General features: G+C 44.8%; 1 protein-coding gene across 1 annotated transcript; it reads right to left on the bottom strand.

Annotated features, from left to right (window-relative positions):
• Positions 1-160: 160 nt before the first annotated feature.
• On the bottom strand, positions 161-13,778 carry TYROBP (transmembrane immune signaling adaptor TYROBP). The gene is made up of 5 exons (XM_083752138.1): positions 13,551-13,778; positions 6,083-6,103; positions 5,489-5,620; positions 2,213-2,250; positions 161-1,491 (listed from the first exon to the last, which is right to left on the bottom strand). Exons 1-5 carry the CDS (start codon positions 13,609-13,611, stop codon positions 1,423-1,425), a joined length of 321 nt encoding a protein of 106 aa, XP_083608264.1. The 5' UTR covers positions 13,612-13,778; the 3' UTR covers positions 161-1,422.
• Positions 13,779-15,228: the final 1,450 nt, after the last annotated feature.

Below are 15,228 nucleotides of genomic sequence, written 5' to 3' on the forward strand. Positions count from 1 at the left end.
AACTCTCATCATTCCTGACCATTGGCCATACTGGCCGAGGCTGATGGGAGCTGGAGTCCATCAGCAGCCTCAGAGAGCTACAGGTTCCCTATCCCTGTCTTATGGCTATTGAGAAGATATGAATTGTGACATATTTGTAGAACAACAACACAAAAACATGTTTGATTTGTTTAATTATTTATTGGAATAATTACACTGCATTTATTACAATATATATTTGGCGTATTTGATACAGGCACCCCCCCCCCCCATTTGCACTGGGGTTACCTTGTGGGCCCCCACACTCATAAGCAAAATCATGTAAATTGGGGAACACCCTCTAAAATGCTTCCGAATGTCCATTTTCCCCTGCTCTCCAGCTCTTTCTCCATGACGCTCTGGGGCTGGCTGAAGAATGCAGAGGAAAGCAGCTGCTGCTGCAGTGCTACCTCAAACATCAGCTGCTAGGTGGTTTGCAAATTATTTTTTATAAGTCCTCATGAAAATACATCAGCATCATAGTGCACATTTCTCTGAATAGATTTTTTTGGTATGCAATTTTGTCTAAGATGCCCACTTTTGCAAAGCTAATAATATCATGCATGCTTGTGCGTCATTTTCACAAATATATGCATTTACATGGACGGCTTCCTCATATATATGGATTTTTGGCTGGAGAACTGCATTGCCAAATTTGGGGAAGTGCAAATTTCAAAGGAGGGCTTTGCTTCCATTCATGCATTGTTTCTGAAATTAGGTAAGTTGGCCTTTAAATGTCAGCCGAAATGGATTTCTCCTCTAGTCTTATGCATGACACAACATTACCTGGTTTGCTGTGGCATTTGGCTACCAGCCAGAGTTTCTATGCTTGAAGAAGGGGGTCCTGGTCGAAGAAGGTGGGCTCACATGTCCCAACCCCCCACCACCAAGAGCTCTGCATTGTGTCTCAACTCGTGGCAGTTCCGACCATGTTGCAATTGATGCATGCGGGTGGGTGGGGGAACAGGACAGAACACGCTCCACAAAAATAGAGCAGACGATCTCTGTGGAGGAAGTTCTATATTGAGAAGAAGCAAATGAAAGTTCACAGTTAGAAAGCTTTCCTTAAAGTACAACTTCTGGGTAGGCCTGCTGTAGAGGAGAAACTGAACAGCAATCTTGTACAGTGGTACCTCAGGTTAAGTACTTAATTCGTCCCGGAGGCCTGTACTTAACCTGAAACTGTTCTTAACCTGAAGCACCACTTTAGCCAATGGGGCCTCCCGCTGCTGCTGCGCCGCCGGAGCACGATTTCTGTTCTCATCCTGAAGCAAAGTTCTTAACCTGAAGCACTATTTCTGGGTTAGTGGAGTCTTTAACCTGAAGCGTATGTAACCTGAAGAGTATGTAACCCGAGGTACAACTGTACGTAGAAGCTCAAAAGAGCAGCACAGAGAAGGAAGACTATTTGTAGGTTCCAGGGCCGGGATTTTTGAGGTCACTGTAAATATCCACCCCACGGACTTGGAGCTCCTGTAAGGGAAGAAAGAAGCAGAGTTTCAAGGCATATCTTCGTTATTTGGCTGGCTGAATAGTCATTTTTTCTCCTTTGTTGGAAATGCAACAGTCGGGACAGGGGCGTCTATTATAGGGGGCGGAAGGAGTCCTCTGTACTTTGATACTAAGAATGGAGAGCAAGGGGACTTTACAGTGGGCAGGAGACCTGGCCACCATCTGCACACCCTATGAGATACATACATATAAATTACTACATGAAAATGTTATACCTGACTGTGATTTCCCTTCTGGACATGCATTTCCTCATTTTTTGGGCAACGAATTGGAGGCAACCCTGACTGCTATGTGCATATGCATGCTCCATTTTGATTTTCTGCCCTGGCACTATAATTTATTAATTAAATAAATTTCATAAAGTCTATATACTGCTGGACAACAAAAAACAAAACGAAACAAAAACCTCAAAATGGTTTACAAAAAATAGCAAAATTATCAATAAAAATGTTTTTTTTAAAAGCTATTAAAATAGGGGGAAAAAAAAATAAAAACAGCAATAAACTAAAAACAGATTAACATGCACACCAGCATTCAACCTATCAGGGTATAATGCCTTGGTTTGCCTTCCCATTGTGGCAATGATTCAGGGCTCAGCGTCATGGCAACGGCTTGGCTCATCACAACAGGCCTGCTTAGTAGGCCTCAGGGTCGAAGTAAGGAATCACATGGTCACACTCACCTCATATGGGGACTCATGCGGAGGGTTCTTTAGGTCTCCTAAGAAGAAGAAAAATAAGTGTTTGCATGTGGGAGAGAAACAGTTCTGCTTCTTATTCCATCTGTGTAGATCAGGTACTGCTAACCCGTCACCCTCTGTATGTTTTGGGTGAAATAGCTGGGGGATGACAGGCTGACATAGATGCTATTTTTCAAGCATAAACGAGACTCTGGTATTTGAGAGTTATATCAACATTTGTCAGTTACGTGTCTGAGGGCTTATCCACACTTCCTCTTGTTCTGCTGCTTCCCGCCGCCCCCGGGAAAACTGCTCTTTAGCGCTCAATCAGAGCAAACTCCAATTGGGTATTCTGCATAATGTTGTTTGTTCTGATTTAAAGCTAAAGAGTAGGTTTTCCCTGGGAATGAAGCCGGAATTTCTAGCTGTGGGACGAGCAGAAGTGTGAACAAGCCCTTAGTGTGAGCCGTTCCTCTCAGATATTTGCCCAGAACACCCCCTAAGGCGAAAGGAGATACAGTATTGAAAGATTCACTGGAAGGGGCATTTTTTTTAAAAAAAGTTGCTTGGGGGGATCACCTCAACTTTCATCAGATATGCAAGGAGGAAGGTCCTCCCCACCATGGTCCCGAGGTAAATAACCTCTCTCATGAATACTAGGCACCTTATAATGAAAACCCCTAGTTCACCCAGTGGGGGGATTTTCGTTGAGACTGTGGTGAGAGAGAAAGCATGACTCCAGTGGCCGCTTCCTTCTGCTCCTCCGCCTTCCATGAAGGGAAGAAGGGGCAGCGCTAGGAGGAGCCGTGTGACCACAGTGTCCGGCTCCTCCTGACGTTAGGTGCGCAACGTCGGGATGTTGCACATGTGTGACGTCACACATGCAATAGTGCCTCCCTCCAATCACCCTCACAAGCCGGTGCCTCTGAGCTAGCATGGCAATATCCTGGCTAAAACTTGCTTCAGGGTCCTACAAATGTCTGGCCAAGAATAACTAGGATGGCTCTGAAGTTTCTAACCCTCCCCTGCCAGAGTCTTGTTCCTCAAAGATAAATAGAGAGGCAAAAAAGGCTGAGCGGGTGGGAGCTGAGGTTACTTTGTCCTCCCTGCTCAAGGGAGGAAGGGTGTAATGCTGGTTAAAGTTTGTGGTTGAAAGGGTTCAGTTAAAACCTCCGGCTGCAAGCTGAGAAGGCCAAATTAGAAGTTAGGCAGAGTTCTGCAAGTCTTTTCCTAGGCTTTAAAAAAGGAAATCGAGTGGACCTGCAGCAAAAGATTGCTGCGCACTCTTACATGTCACAGCCAGCTAAGCCCTTCTCCAGGACACTCCATTCCATCCTCCCATTTCCATTTCCCCCCTTTCCAATTAACATGCAACATCCTGTGGCTACTGAGTGTGCTCAGTCTGCATTAGTCTGTTACCTCCTCCATTGCAATTTATTGTCTGCTTGTTTACTTGCTTGTGTCTGCAAACCTCTGGTTCTCACAAACTCACTGTGGTCCTGTTTTGACTCCAGCCACAGAGGTGCTCTTGGGGAGCACGACTCTAGCAGTCACTTCAAGCACAGAGTTTCTTGGGCGCCGGAGCAGCTCTGCCACTATTACTCCAATGGAAGACGAGAGGCAGGGAAGGGCATTGGATTTTGGCATTACATGGAACACCACTGAAATATGAGACACCAAGTTCTGCCACTCACCGCGTCCATTTCCTATTAAAGGGAGTTATGGGAAATAAGCTCAGGAGCTGCAAACAGTGGCGCAGTTGGGAGGGATTGATTAGTCCTTTCTTAGCCTGCCATTTGCCTGCTTAGAAAAAGATAATCGTCTGCCCAAGCTGCTTTCCCACATCAGTGGGGGAAAGATACTCTTTCCTCTTGTAGAGAGAAAATAGTTTCTTTGCATCTGTTTATTTCTGTGTTTCTAGCAGAGATGCATGCAAATTAGTGCAAAGGAGAAGTTGGGGAGACAATTTCACTCCACAATCTTTTTTGCAGGCAAGGAGGAGAAATCATTCAACAGTTTCTTGGGAGTGGGTTCATGATTAGCAGTGACATTTCCACAATTCCTTCCTTCCTTCCTTCCTTCCTTCCTTCCTTCCTTCCTTCCTTCCTTCCTTCCTTCCATGACATCAGCAGTAGTAATTATGCTGGCAGCCAGCATTGCATCCTTCCCAACACATCCTTCCCAATGCCCAAGACCTAATGCCACTCCATGGCATTGTGGGGGACATGAGAATGGTGATTACCACCAAAAAAACCTTTGAATGTTTGGAGAAAATTCTGCAAAGTGGCCTCCTTTTTCTGAGGGGGTAGGGTGAGAAAAAGAAGAATCTCAGAGATTTTCTCAACCCTCGCCCCCCAAAATTTCTGCTCAGCTCTAGTTTCTAGTCTTGTACCCATATCCAATCAAGATACACTGAACTTGTATGGCTAGGTGGCTGGGACTCTGCTTTTGGCATAAGCTGTACAGATTTTCCATATATAGGTTCTGCACCCAAGTTATGCTAAACTGCAGAGTAGACGGGCAGGGTCGGCAGGAACAATCCCCCACTCCCCGTGAGCATTCAGTGGACACCCATGTAGCAAGTTTATAGGCTTCTTGCCTTATTCACATCTATGCATGTAGTGTTAACTTCTGCCGTTTTTTCAGAAGGGGAACGATCAACCAAGCTCAGGGAACAATAATTGTTAAGTGCAATTCTTTAATTGACATGGAAATGGAAAATGCCTGTATGTGTATTGTTAAGGGTTTTAACAACAGGAAATTCTATTTGAGTATGCTAAAAGAAAGTTTTGAGCTTCTAGATGGGCCAACTGTTGATGTTCTCTGCTCTTTCACATGAGTGTTTAACCTTAGATCATGTGATTAAGGTATTTGGTTGCAAATTGCCATTTTGAAGGGAGTTCCCTTTGGTTTTCTGTTCCCAGGCACAGTGGGAAAAAGATGTGAAAATGAGTCTCTCTAGAAGATAATACAGCTCCAGGCTAACAGAGACTGTAAGGAGAGAGATACCTTTGATTCTAGGTTGGTTTAGAGTTATATTATATTTCTAAGAAGATGCTGAGCCTATGCTTGGACAAGTATATGCCTTAGGGAACTATCTGGATGCATTATTGATTATTATTTTTACCTGTTTTGAATAAGTTCTGGTTAGTAAAGCTTTGAATAATACTTATGGGTCTGGACAATTTTTATTTGAAAATGAGTCATTTTTTATGCATCCATTTGCTTCAAGCTGCACAATATTAATATCTGCAATAAGAATGGCTTTTCTCTCCTTACCAGCTGATTGGCGTTGATGGATGCAGGCAGCCATGTAGTATACAGCCAATGCAATGAGCAAAGTCAGCAGCAGATCTCCCAGCACCACGCCGGCAATGGTGCCTGGGTTGAGCTGGTAGCAGCTGCCACAGTCTGGGGAGTAACAGCAGTGGAATCATGAGATACACAGAACAGCAGCCACTAGGGTTTAAAAACCCCCACAAACCTCTCGACTGGGAACATTGTGAAAGGCAGAATTTAATATTATGAGAAAAAATATTAAAACTCTGGAGGGTCGCAGCTTCCCTGTCCCCACATTGGGCAACTGTCAGCACCTGTGGGACACAACCACCTGACAAGGCTGGGTGTCTCGATAGTGAGAGACTGAAAGTAGAAACTGAAGTGTTCCACAAGGGGCTGTGAGTGGTGCAAGAATCTGGAGGAACCACAGTCAAGGAATTGAAACCTCAAAGAACAGGTGCCCTCTTGATATATCACTGTTAGGAACTGAACAGCCTAAATAAAAGTTTCTTCATCACAGATTCTGCTTGCATCATTTATTTAAAACAGTAGCAGCAGTAAATAATATGAAGGAAGGTGTGAAAAGGTTCTTACCTCTCTGGGCTTGGACAGCTCCTACGAAAAGAAAAGGAAGAAAAGAGAGTGGTTTGAGAAAAGAGAGGTTTGGCATGTTTCCCCAGAGCATTAACACCACCATCTTGAGTCCCATCTGCACTGTATATTTAAAATCTGTATCATACCACTTTATAAACAGTCATGGCTTCCCTCACAGAATCCTGGGAAATCTAGTTTAAGGCTACTGAGAATTGTTAGGTGACCCCACAAAATTTGTATTAGAGATGCATCAGTTAAACTGTTTGGAAGCTTTCTTCTTCAAAAATTACAAGCATGAGTTGCAAATAAATAAATAAAAATAAATAAAAAATAAAAAATAAAAAGAGAGAGTGGAAAAGCTGGAATTAGGCAAAATTATAGTACTATTGGAAATTTTTTTAGATTATGGGGTCTAATAAAAACCACTATTAATATTAATAAAAAGTACTTTTTGTGATGGTGTTCACCTGCCCTGAGCAGCAGAAAAGTTTGTTCTGGTGCCTGTGATGTGAGTACTGGCACTACATTTTTTACCAAGGGAGTGGAAGTATTGGATACATCTCACGTGTGCTGCCTTGCCCCTGCAATTGAGGGGGTCCTGGGCCATGCAACGTCAGAATAATGACTGCTTTGCTCATGATCAGTTTCTGTACTCAGAGCTGCACCCACAGAATTACTGACAGGCAAAGCAACACTCCACCTCCAGGTGACTAATCTAGGAAGCTGGAATCAAACGGAAGCAGAGATGTGAACTAGACCACAATGCTGAGGCTTCTTTGAAATTAATCTTTTCCTGTTGATTGGTAAGGGCTCCAAAGCATATCAAAGAACAATCAGATGCTGGACTGGCTGGTGATGAAAAAAGGTCCAGAATAAAAAGTCCACCTCATGGTAGGGAAATCAACACCCATCTCTAAGCCTCCTGCAGTCAGCTGGTGCTGTTGAATCCATCTGGTGGAAACTGAGGGTGAAAACTACATGTTATGTATAGTTCCGCAAATCTTTTTTGGGATGTGCTCTTCTTTTTTTTACCCGGTGCAGCTGCTGATGTTGCCATTTGAAGTAGAAAACCAGCATGCATGGGAGGGGTTCCTTAATTCTCTCACCTAACATAATTTTTCTACCAAAAATTGCCCTCCAAGGTGTTTTCGTCTTTTTTGGAGAACTTTCCCCAGGGGCAGGAAAAACAGGGTGGAAATAATTGCATAAGGGGAAAGAGTTCAGAAGCCCCTCTCCCCTGTTCTGGCCTTCCACTTCTAACTGCAGCTTCATCAACTTCCTTGAGTTAAAAAAAGAAAAAGGTCTCCAAAAGTAATCACCAAACTATCTGGAGACGAGACAGGGAACTTTTGGTTGGCTCCCAATTCAGCCAAGTATAAAGAGATCAGTCTTCTGAGCTTTTCTTCTTTCTTTATTTCAGACTTCACAACCCTATGGATCATAAACATACACATAACAGGAAAGGCCATAATCTCAGTTACCTTTCTAAGTGTCCTGTGGGTCTTTCTCCCCAGGAGTTTGTGCAAGTATGAGTGTGCATGTGTGAATGCATATTGATGTGCCCTTAGATCAGCATTGGAGGGCATGTACATGTACATGTTTGTGTGTGTGTTAATATGTGTGAGAGTATGATTGGCTCCAGCCACATCTGCTGGCATAACCATGTGCCTTAATGTATCTGTGGATGAACATGTCCCTTCCATCTCTTCAAGTCTGTCTATAAACAGGGTAACTATCTGAAGTTAAGTTTCACCCTTACTAGTCCCGCCTTATCTATTCTCGCTGGTAGCACTCTCCAAGGTCTCAGGCAGATCTCCTCTTTAGCCTTTCAAGATTCTTTGGATAGGCTGCAGACTTAAAACCTGATGGATTCACTTGGTACATGCCCATGTTGAAACTGCCTGTACATCTCTCCTCTGAACAGCAGCCCCAACAGTAAAACAAGTCAATTCCTAATCCAGGGGTGGGGAACCTGGATATTGCTGGACTCCCATTCCCATCACCCCCAGTCAACACGGTCGACTATCAGGGGTGATGGGAGCTGCAGTCCAGAAACATCTCAAGGTCCCCAGATTCCCCACCCCTTACTTAATTCATAGGACCAGTGTTACAACTAGGCAGTTGTAGACTTTGAACTTAACAGTCAAGCACATTACCTTACTTACTTGGAAATGTGATAAGACAGCCCTGCTGCTTTCCCCCTTCCAACTCATTCTGTAGAGTGGGACCCTAGACATCCTGCCCTAAGATCACTGACCTATAGATTAGGTCAGGTTCCTGATTTTGAGCCCCACAGCAGTCAGCGTCCCTGAATCACAAGTATCGTTGTGTGTCCTATACGTGGCATCATCTGTGCATGAGAGTTCACATATCATAGGGGAGGGGAAACTTTCTCAACCTGAGGGCCACATTTCCTTCTCGGCAACCTTCCAGGAGCCGCATGCCCTGAGTGGGCAGGGCCAGAGGGCAAAAATGGGTGGAGCAACCAACATTAATTTTACTTTAATATAGTATGCTAATTTCTACATGGATGAACACATGTCTCTCTATCCTTCATATAGATTTGCCAGGGGCATTGTCAAAGTTGAAAGACACATTCCATCCAGGCAAAAACAACCACGGAGGGCACATTGTGGCATGCTGACTGGCATGCTGACCATTTAACAGCAGCAGCAGCAACAACAACATCATCAGAGTCTCTTCTCCCACTGTCTGGTAACTCGTAAACAGAGGGGGAGCAGGGAGGAGAGTGGCGTAGTGAGCAGCATGGGGCATTGGTGAGGGGATGCCCAGCATGGATGCAGCACTAATCCACATGGATTATGCATGTTTTTATGCATCTCAAAGAAAGTTTAGGTCCCTCTCATCACTTTTCTTACATATTGCCTAGGGAACCCTTGCAGAGTGAGGCACCAATGTTTTATGTATTGATTTATGCAATGCTCGGGGTGTCTAGGGAGTAAGGCTGCAATTCTAGGCGATGGAATGGGGAACCCGTAGACCTCCAGAAGTTATTGGACTCCAGCTCTCATCACCCCCAGCCTTTAGTCATGCTGGTGGAAGCTGATGGGAGTCGTAGTCCAACATCTGGAGGACTACGGGTTCACCACTTGGTCTAAAGCTCCCCTGCTCCCCCAGTAAGATTATTAAATCTAACTGAGCAACAGGTGAGAATGGCGAGAGCATACAGAGAACATGTAGCTCTGTAGTTGAACTGATTGTCGGTGCATTGAGGACAGACAAAAGGAAGCCTTCTTCAGGGGACACTTATTGGATTGAGGCACTGGAGCTGGGTGAGTGGATTTTAAGCCTTTTCTCCATGCCATTCCCCTGATCTAAGTTGTCCCTCTGCCACACAGAGAAATCTGCTTTATAGTGAGTCAGATCGTTGGCTTATCTAGCTTAGAATTTTCTGTTACACAGATGGGCAATGGAACACCGAGGTTTCAGATGGAGGTCTTTCCTAGCCCCACCTCGTGATGCCAGTGATTGAACTTGGGACCTTGTGAAAGCAAAGCAGGTGTCCTATTAGCTGAGTGACATACCTTCCCCAAGGAAACTGAAAATATTGCTACAGCAGCAGAAGAAAGACAGGCATAGTATAAGAACTTGTCTTTTTCTTTTTTCTTTGGTTCCCCAGTAGATCTAATAGCAGCTTGGGTGATAATGAAATTTAGACATGAGAAGTGGTGGGGAGAGGTGTGTTAAACAAGCTCTCCTTCACCACAAATGCACTGATCATGCACGCTGCCAGAAAGTGGTTTTAAAGTGGTTGGAGGGGAAACCAGTTTGGGGGATCTGCTCCCTGAATGGCTTGTCACTTTCAGGAGATGGGCCCTTCAGAAGAGAGATAACGCCACAAGATCAGCCTGGGCTCATGACAACGGTGACACTTAAAAACAAAATCATTATCTTCAGGAAGAACTGACAGGAAGAGTTGTTCGACAGTGGAACACACTCGCAAGAGAAGTGGTGGACTCCCCTCCCTTGGAGGTTTTTAAGCAGAGGTTGGATGGCCACCTGCCATATATGAGATTCCTGCATTGCAGAGGTTTGGACTAGATGACCCTTGGGGTGCCTTCCAGCTCTAGAATTCTGTGATTCTATCTAAGGCTGTCAACTATCAGGTGCTGCAGAGAAACACAGATCTGCTTCAGATCATTCCAGAGACATCTGGCTGGTCACTGGTGGAGACAGAATACTGGGTATCATGGAATGATGCAGCACAATACAACCTATGTTTACTTTAAAGTCTGCTTCACCACATTCAGTGGGGCTTACTCACTGGACCCATAGCTCACCCGCCTTAGACTGATCCAGCAAGGCAAGAGGCTTCTTTACACATTACAATGAATACAACTACAAGCTGGTCCGACACATATACAAGCGTTTGGGTGAAATCATTTACACTTGTTGACTTGTACCGCTCAAATCTTCTGTGCACAAGTGTACGGGCTCTGCATTCACTGAACATTACATGTAAAAAACTGTACACCTCTGGTATGGGAAAGAGTGGTACGCTAATTGTATTTGGGTTGACCTTAGATTTGGCTGAATTGGGTTGATGCAACCCCAGATTGCCCTGAGTTGGATAGGGTCAACCCTGAGCAATTTGGGGCTTTGTAAATGTGAGGACATTCTGGCAGCAGTGAGAGCAAGGAGAAAGAGAGGCGCAGGAAGCCTGTGTTTATCTCCTCCTTCCATAGCTCCCACCTGCATGTGGGTGGAAGGGGGGTGAAGAAGCAGCAGCATAGCTTTGTCTCCTTCCTTCCTGACCACATGGCTGTGCAAGGCCCTCAATAGATTTTCTTCTGAGATCCACTCAGTCCCTGATCACCCTGGGTCAGATCAGGGCCGTTCCAAAGCTCCAGATCAGGCCTCAGATTTAATCTGGTGTGTGTGAGAGAGTGCAGCCCTGTTGAAGGCACCTAATATCTTACGTAGGATTCGTGCCATCCTCTGGCATTGATGGCTACAACACCCAGCTGGCACTGATGGAATGCTTCTATCAAAGTCAGGGAAAGATCATTTCTAGAGTTCCTTCCTCTCTCACAAGGTGGAAAGGGATAGAAAGAGAGATAGCAGACAAAGGCTGCAATCCTAACCTGCCCACTCCCACCCCAGTGTGGGGTTAGGATAGAGTACAGGTGCTTCTCTACTCAAACTATAGTGAGACACCAGTCACACAATTAGTCCAGGTAAGTGAGTGAACCTGTAACTCCCAAGGCTACCTCTGATCAGTGGGTGGTCTTGCCTAATCACCGATTATTCAGGACCAACGAAATAAATGTTGCTGTGGCATTTTTCCTTCTTCCTGGGGTTTTGGACTAGTGGGTTCATGGGGGGAAAACAAACAAGATATGTGTCCTATGGTGAGTTTTTTGTATTGGAAGTGAAGGTGTGGGGAGGTCTGGCTGCTTTAGAAACTGTCATACTGATGAAAGCATTAAAAAAAATTAAGTGCGCAAGCGCGGTTACGCACACACACACACACACGTCAGTTCTCCTTACTCTGTATTACTGGAAATGGATGTTCAAGAGTTACACACACCAGCTAATGACTCATGTACACCATGCTTGGGGGACCTGACTTGGTCTGCTTCTAACAAACAGATGTCATATCTTTATTTTCTAATAGTACCTGAGTACAGAAGAGCAGTTTTATTGCCTGGTTTTACCCACCAATATCCAGGACAAGGATAGATGGTGTCTTTGCCCCCATTTGGAGTTTGAAACAGCGTCTCGTGTATTTTGCTACTGTAGATGTTACCAAGGGGATAGAGAACATGTAATTTATTCCCTTATGACGCAGTTTCCTAATCAATCCTTAGGGACCCCCTTTTTTTGAGTCTCTAAGCAGGTCTAACATATTCCTAAGAGGCGGATTTAGGGGACCGCAACCAGTTTGCCTGCACTGGGAGCCGAGAGGGTGTTGCAGGACCAACAATGGAAGGTGAGAGGTTGGGGAGAGTGCCGGCTCAAACCGGGCACTACTGAAATGTTAAAGCTGCATCTACAACACCAGCTGAAGGAGAACTATGCTTAAGCAAAACCTTCCTGCAAGAACAGAATGTTTGAAAGCCTCAGCCCTGTTGAAAGCAAGAGGTAGTGGCCACATATGGACTAATTTTCCCACCCTGGGCGAATGAAGGGGAAAACAGGAACTCTCACAGAAGAACATAACCACCACTGCCTTCCAGATGTTATCTGACTACAACTCCCTTCATTCCCACCCATTGTCCATACTGCCTGGGGCTGATGGGTGTTGGGAGTCCAAAAATACCTGGAGATTGCCATGATGGCTGCCCCTGGGTTAGAGGCTGGCTGCTCAGCTTCCTGCACTGCCAGCCCCCAAATATTCTCCAATCTACAGCACCGAGACTCAGGCTGCATACACAAAATATATACACGCATTGGAATCACACCTTTTCCCTCAAAGAATTCTGGGCACCGCAGTTCGCTTCACAGAATTACAAATCCCAGCAACCCTTAACAAACTACAGTTCCCAGAATTCTTTGAGGGGGGAAAATGTGCTTTGAATGTGATTTAAAGGGATAGTGTGTATGTCGCCTCAGACCTGCAATGTATTTAAGGTTACTGCTCAGGTTGGGCTCCTGCCCTGTTTGCCCTCTTCCCACAACCACTTCTCTCTCTGCTAAGGGAGAAGATAAGCTGAGCCGCTGGCACCCTGGGGAGTTCTTGTCGGCCCTCTGTTTGAGCATAGTAACAAGGCATGCAATTAAGCTGATGTGTTAAAATGGCAGTTTTTAAACTGAACATGGGAACATAGGAAACTGCCTTACACAGAATCAGCTAGCTCAGTTTTGTTAACGGTGACTCGCAGCTTCAGGCAAGCTTACTTCCCAGCCCAGCCTTCAGATGCTGAGGATTGAAACTGGGGTATTCCGAATACAAAGCAAATGCTAAAATCTTGAGCTAGGATCCTTCCCCAAAATAAAATGAGAATGAGTACAAAGCTGATTGAGCAACACAGGGAGGTAGAAAAAGAGAAAGAACGGCTGAAACAGTCACACAGTCATATTGTTCACGTATGTGTCAGTTGCCCCTAAATTTGGGGGAAGAAAATATCCTAGTGAGATTATGGGCATGGGAAGCTGCTAGAAACCGAGAGAAGGTAACAAGTGATGGTCCGATAGAACTACCTGTGAGTTTGTGCGGGGTGTGTGTGGAAGAGGGGAAGATTCAAGTCTAGCTTGTTGTGTTAGTCTGGGACAGACACAATAACCATTGGGCAAAGGTTGGAGACGTACTTTAGGGCAATTTGTCCCAAGCTCTGACAAGGAAAACTATGTAGCCCAAGACAATGCAGAGATGTCGCATTTGTTGAGAGTTGTTTGGTTGCTTAAGGGCTGATCGTAGCCAAGGAGGAAGAGTCACAGTAGGCAGAGGAGGAATCAGGAAGTTCAGAGGAGGCTGAAGAGATGGGAAGTATTTGATCCAACTCACCCAACTGTGCCCAAGCCAAGCCCAGAAGAACATGGAGGACAGGGAATCCTGGACGGCCCATTGTGAAACCTCCTAAATTGGGGATCAATCTGATGCTGATGTCTCCCTGGCTGAGGATGATCCGATTCCGGGTTCCCAAGGGTGTGGAAGCCAAACCCCCAGAGACAGCAGTGGTTCTCTCTGGCTGAAGAGCAAGGAAGGAGAACTTGAAATTGCTTCAAGCAGGAAACCTCAGAAAAGGGGAAGGGAGATGTCAGAGGGGCGGGAGTCAGATTGTGGGCCGTGATCTACAATCTAGTCCACAATCAGAATGGAGAGAAAAGAGACCAAAGGACGAGATGTCTTCACTGCTCACCCACCTCACCAATTCCATCAACTTAAATGGACTTGAAGATGCCTCGGAAACTTCAGCTAGTCCAAAACACATCAACCAGATTCCTGGCTGGGCTTCTCTGTAGAATTTGTGTAACTCCTGTTTTAAGCAGCTACATCACTGGTTGCCAGTTTGTTTCCAGTCCCAATTCAAAGTGTTCGTATTAGTGATTGAAGTTCTAAAGCTACTCAGGCCCCAAATATATGAAATACTGTTTCTTTCTGGTGTTAAGATCAGCAGAGGAGTCTTCTTCATAGTTCGGCTGAGGGACTCACCTGCTGCTGAGGGCCTGAAGGGCCTTGCCTGCCTCTTTCCATCTGGGCAGAGAGGACTCTGTTTTTGTTTTTTAAATTGCTTTTTTTATCTGTGCCATTTTAAATTGTAATTGACATGAATGCTGTATTCTTAGTTTTAGATTTTATGATTTATGTGGAAATTGTTTTCCATTTGGTTGTGTAGTTTTTGATGTGTTTTATTTACTGCTTATGACTTTTTTTACATTGGTAATTATGTAAATCTTGTCATGTTGTAAGCTGCCTTGAGCATTGTTTTAACTATGGAAAGGCGGCATACAAATAAAATTATGATAATGATGTTGTCCTCAGAGGTTTGGGGGCGCTGGCCTGAGAGAGGCCATTCTCTTTGGCACCTCCTAGGTTACAAATTCCCTCCCCGCAGAATTGTATCTGGCACCATCGCTTGCTGGAGATGCAACTCTTTCCCTTGCCCTTTGACACCTGAGATATGTGAGGACCAACCCATATCTTGTGGTTGTAATTTAACTGTTTTCAATGGCTGTGAGTCCCACCCAGGAACCTGATAGCAAAGGGTGGGTAGTAAATTGAAACAACAACTGAATTTTAACACCAATGGGATGTTTTCTACCACACCAGAGAGCAGCAGGCAGGCTAGGGGGTAGAGCAGAGGCCATGTGGCACACACAACATTGTCCCCAATATCTTGTTGTCAGTCTGGGGGCCCACCAACTACTGCCTGAGGTCAGTGAGAGTTTAATCAAAGGCTGAGTAATCCTGAGCCAGTTGCAGAATTTTATTAAATTCAGTGGACTTATTTCACTGCAAAGGTAGGGTTGCCATATTTCAAAAAGTAAAAACCAGGACACCCTGAGGTCAGTGAGAGTTTAATCCCATGTAAATAAGTAAAAAAATGCTGCCTAATTGTTTTGCTAATGTATAAATATTGACCGTCTTTATTAATGCATTTATAATTTTGTTAAGACAATTGCTGTGCTTGCTACCTGCTAAATCCTTTGTGTCTGTTTCAAGCAAGGGTGTGGAAGCTGTG

The sequence above is a fragment of the Podarcis gaigeae genome (genome assembly GCF_964106915.1).
Source record: "Podarcis gaigeae genome assembly, chromosome: 8".
In the NCBI taxonomy this organism is placed as follows: domain Eukaryota; kingdom Metazoa; phylum Chordata; class Lepidosauria; order Squamata; family Lacertidae; genus Podarcis; species Podarcis gaigeae.

Bases quoted from the DNA above. Each gene is read 5' to 3' on its own strand.
- TYROBP (XM_083752138.1), bottom strand. From the start codon at position 13,611: ATGGGCCGTCCAGGATTCCCTGTCCTCCATGTTCTTCTGGGCTTGGCT. The intron at 5,621-6,082 runs GTAAGAACCTTT...GTTACTCCCCAG, and splicing joins AGCTGTCCAAGCCCAGAGAG to ACTGTGGCAGCTGCTACCAG. The intron at 2,251-5,488 runs GTAAGGAGAGAA...TCTTCTTCTTAG, and splicing joins CCATCAACGCCAATCAGCTG to GAGACCTAAAGAACCCTCCG.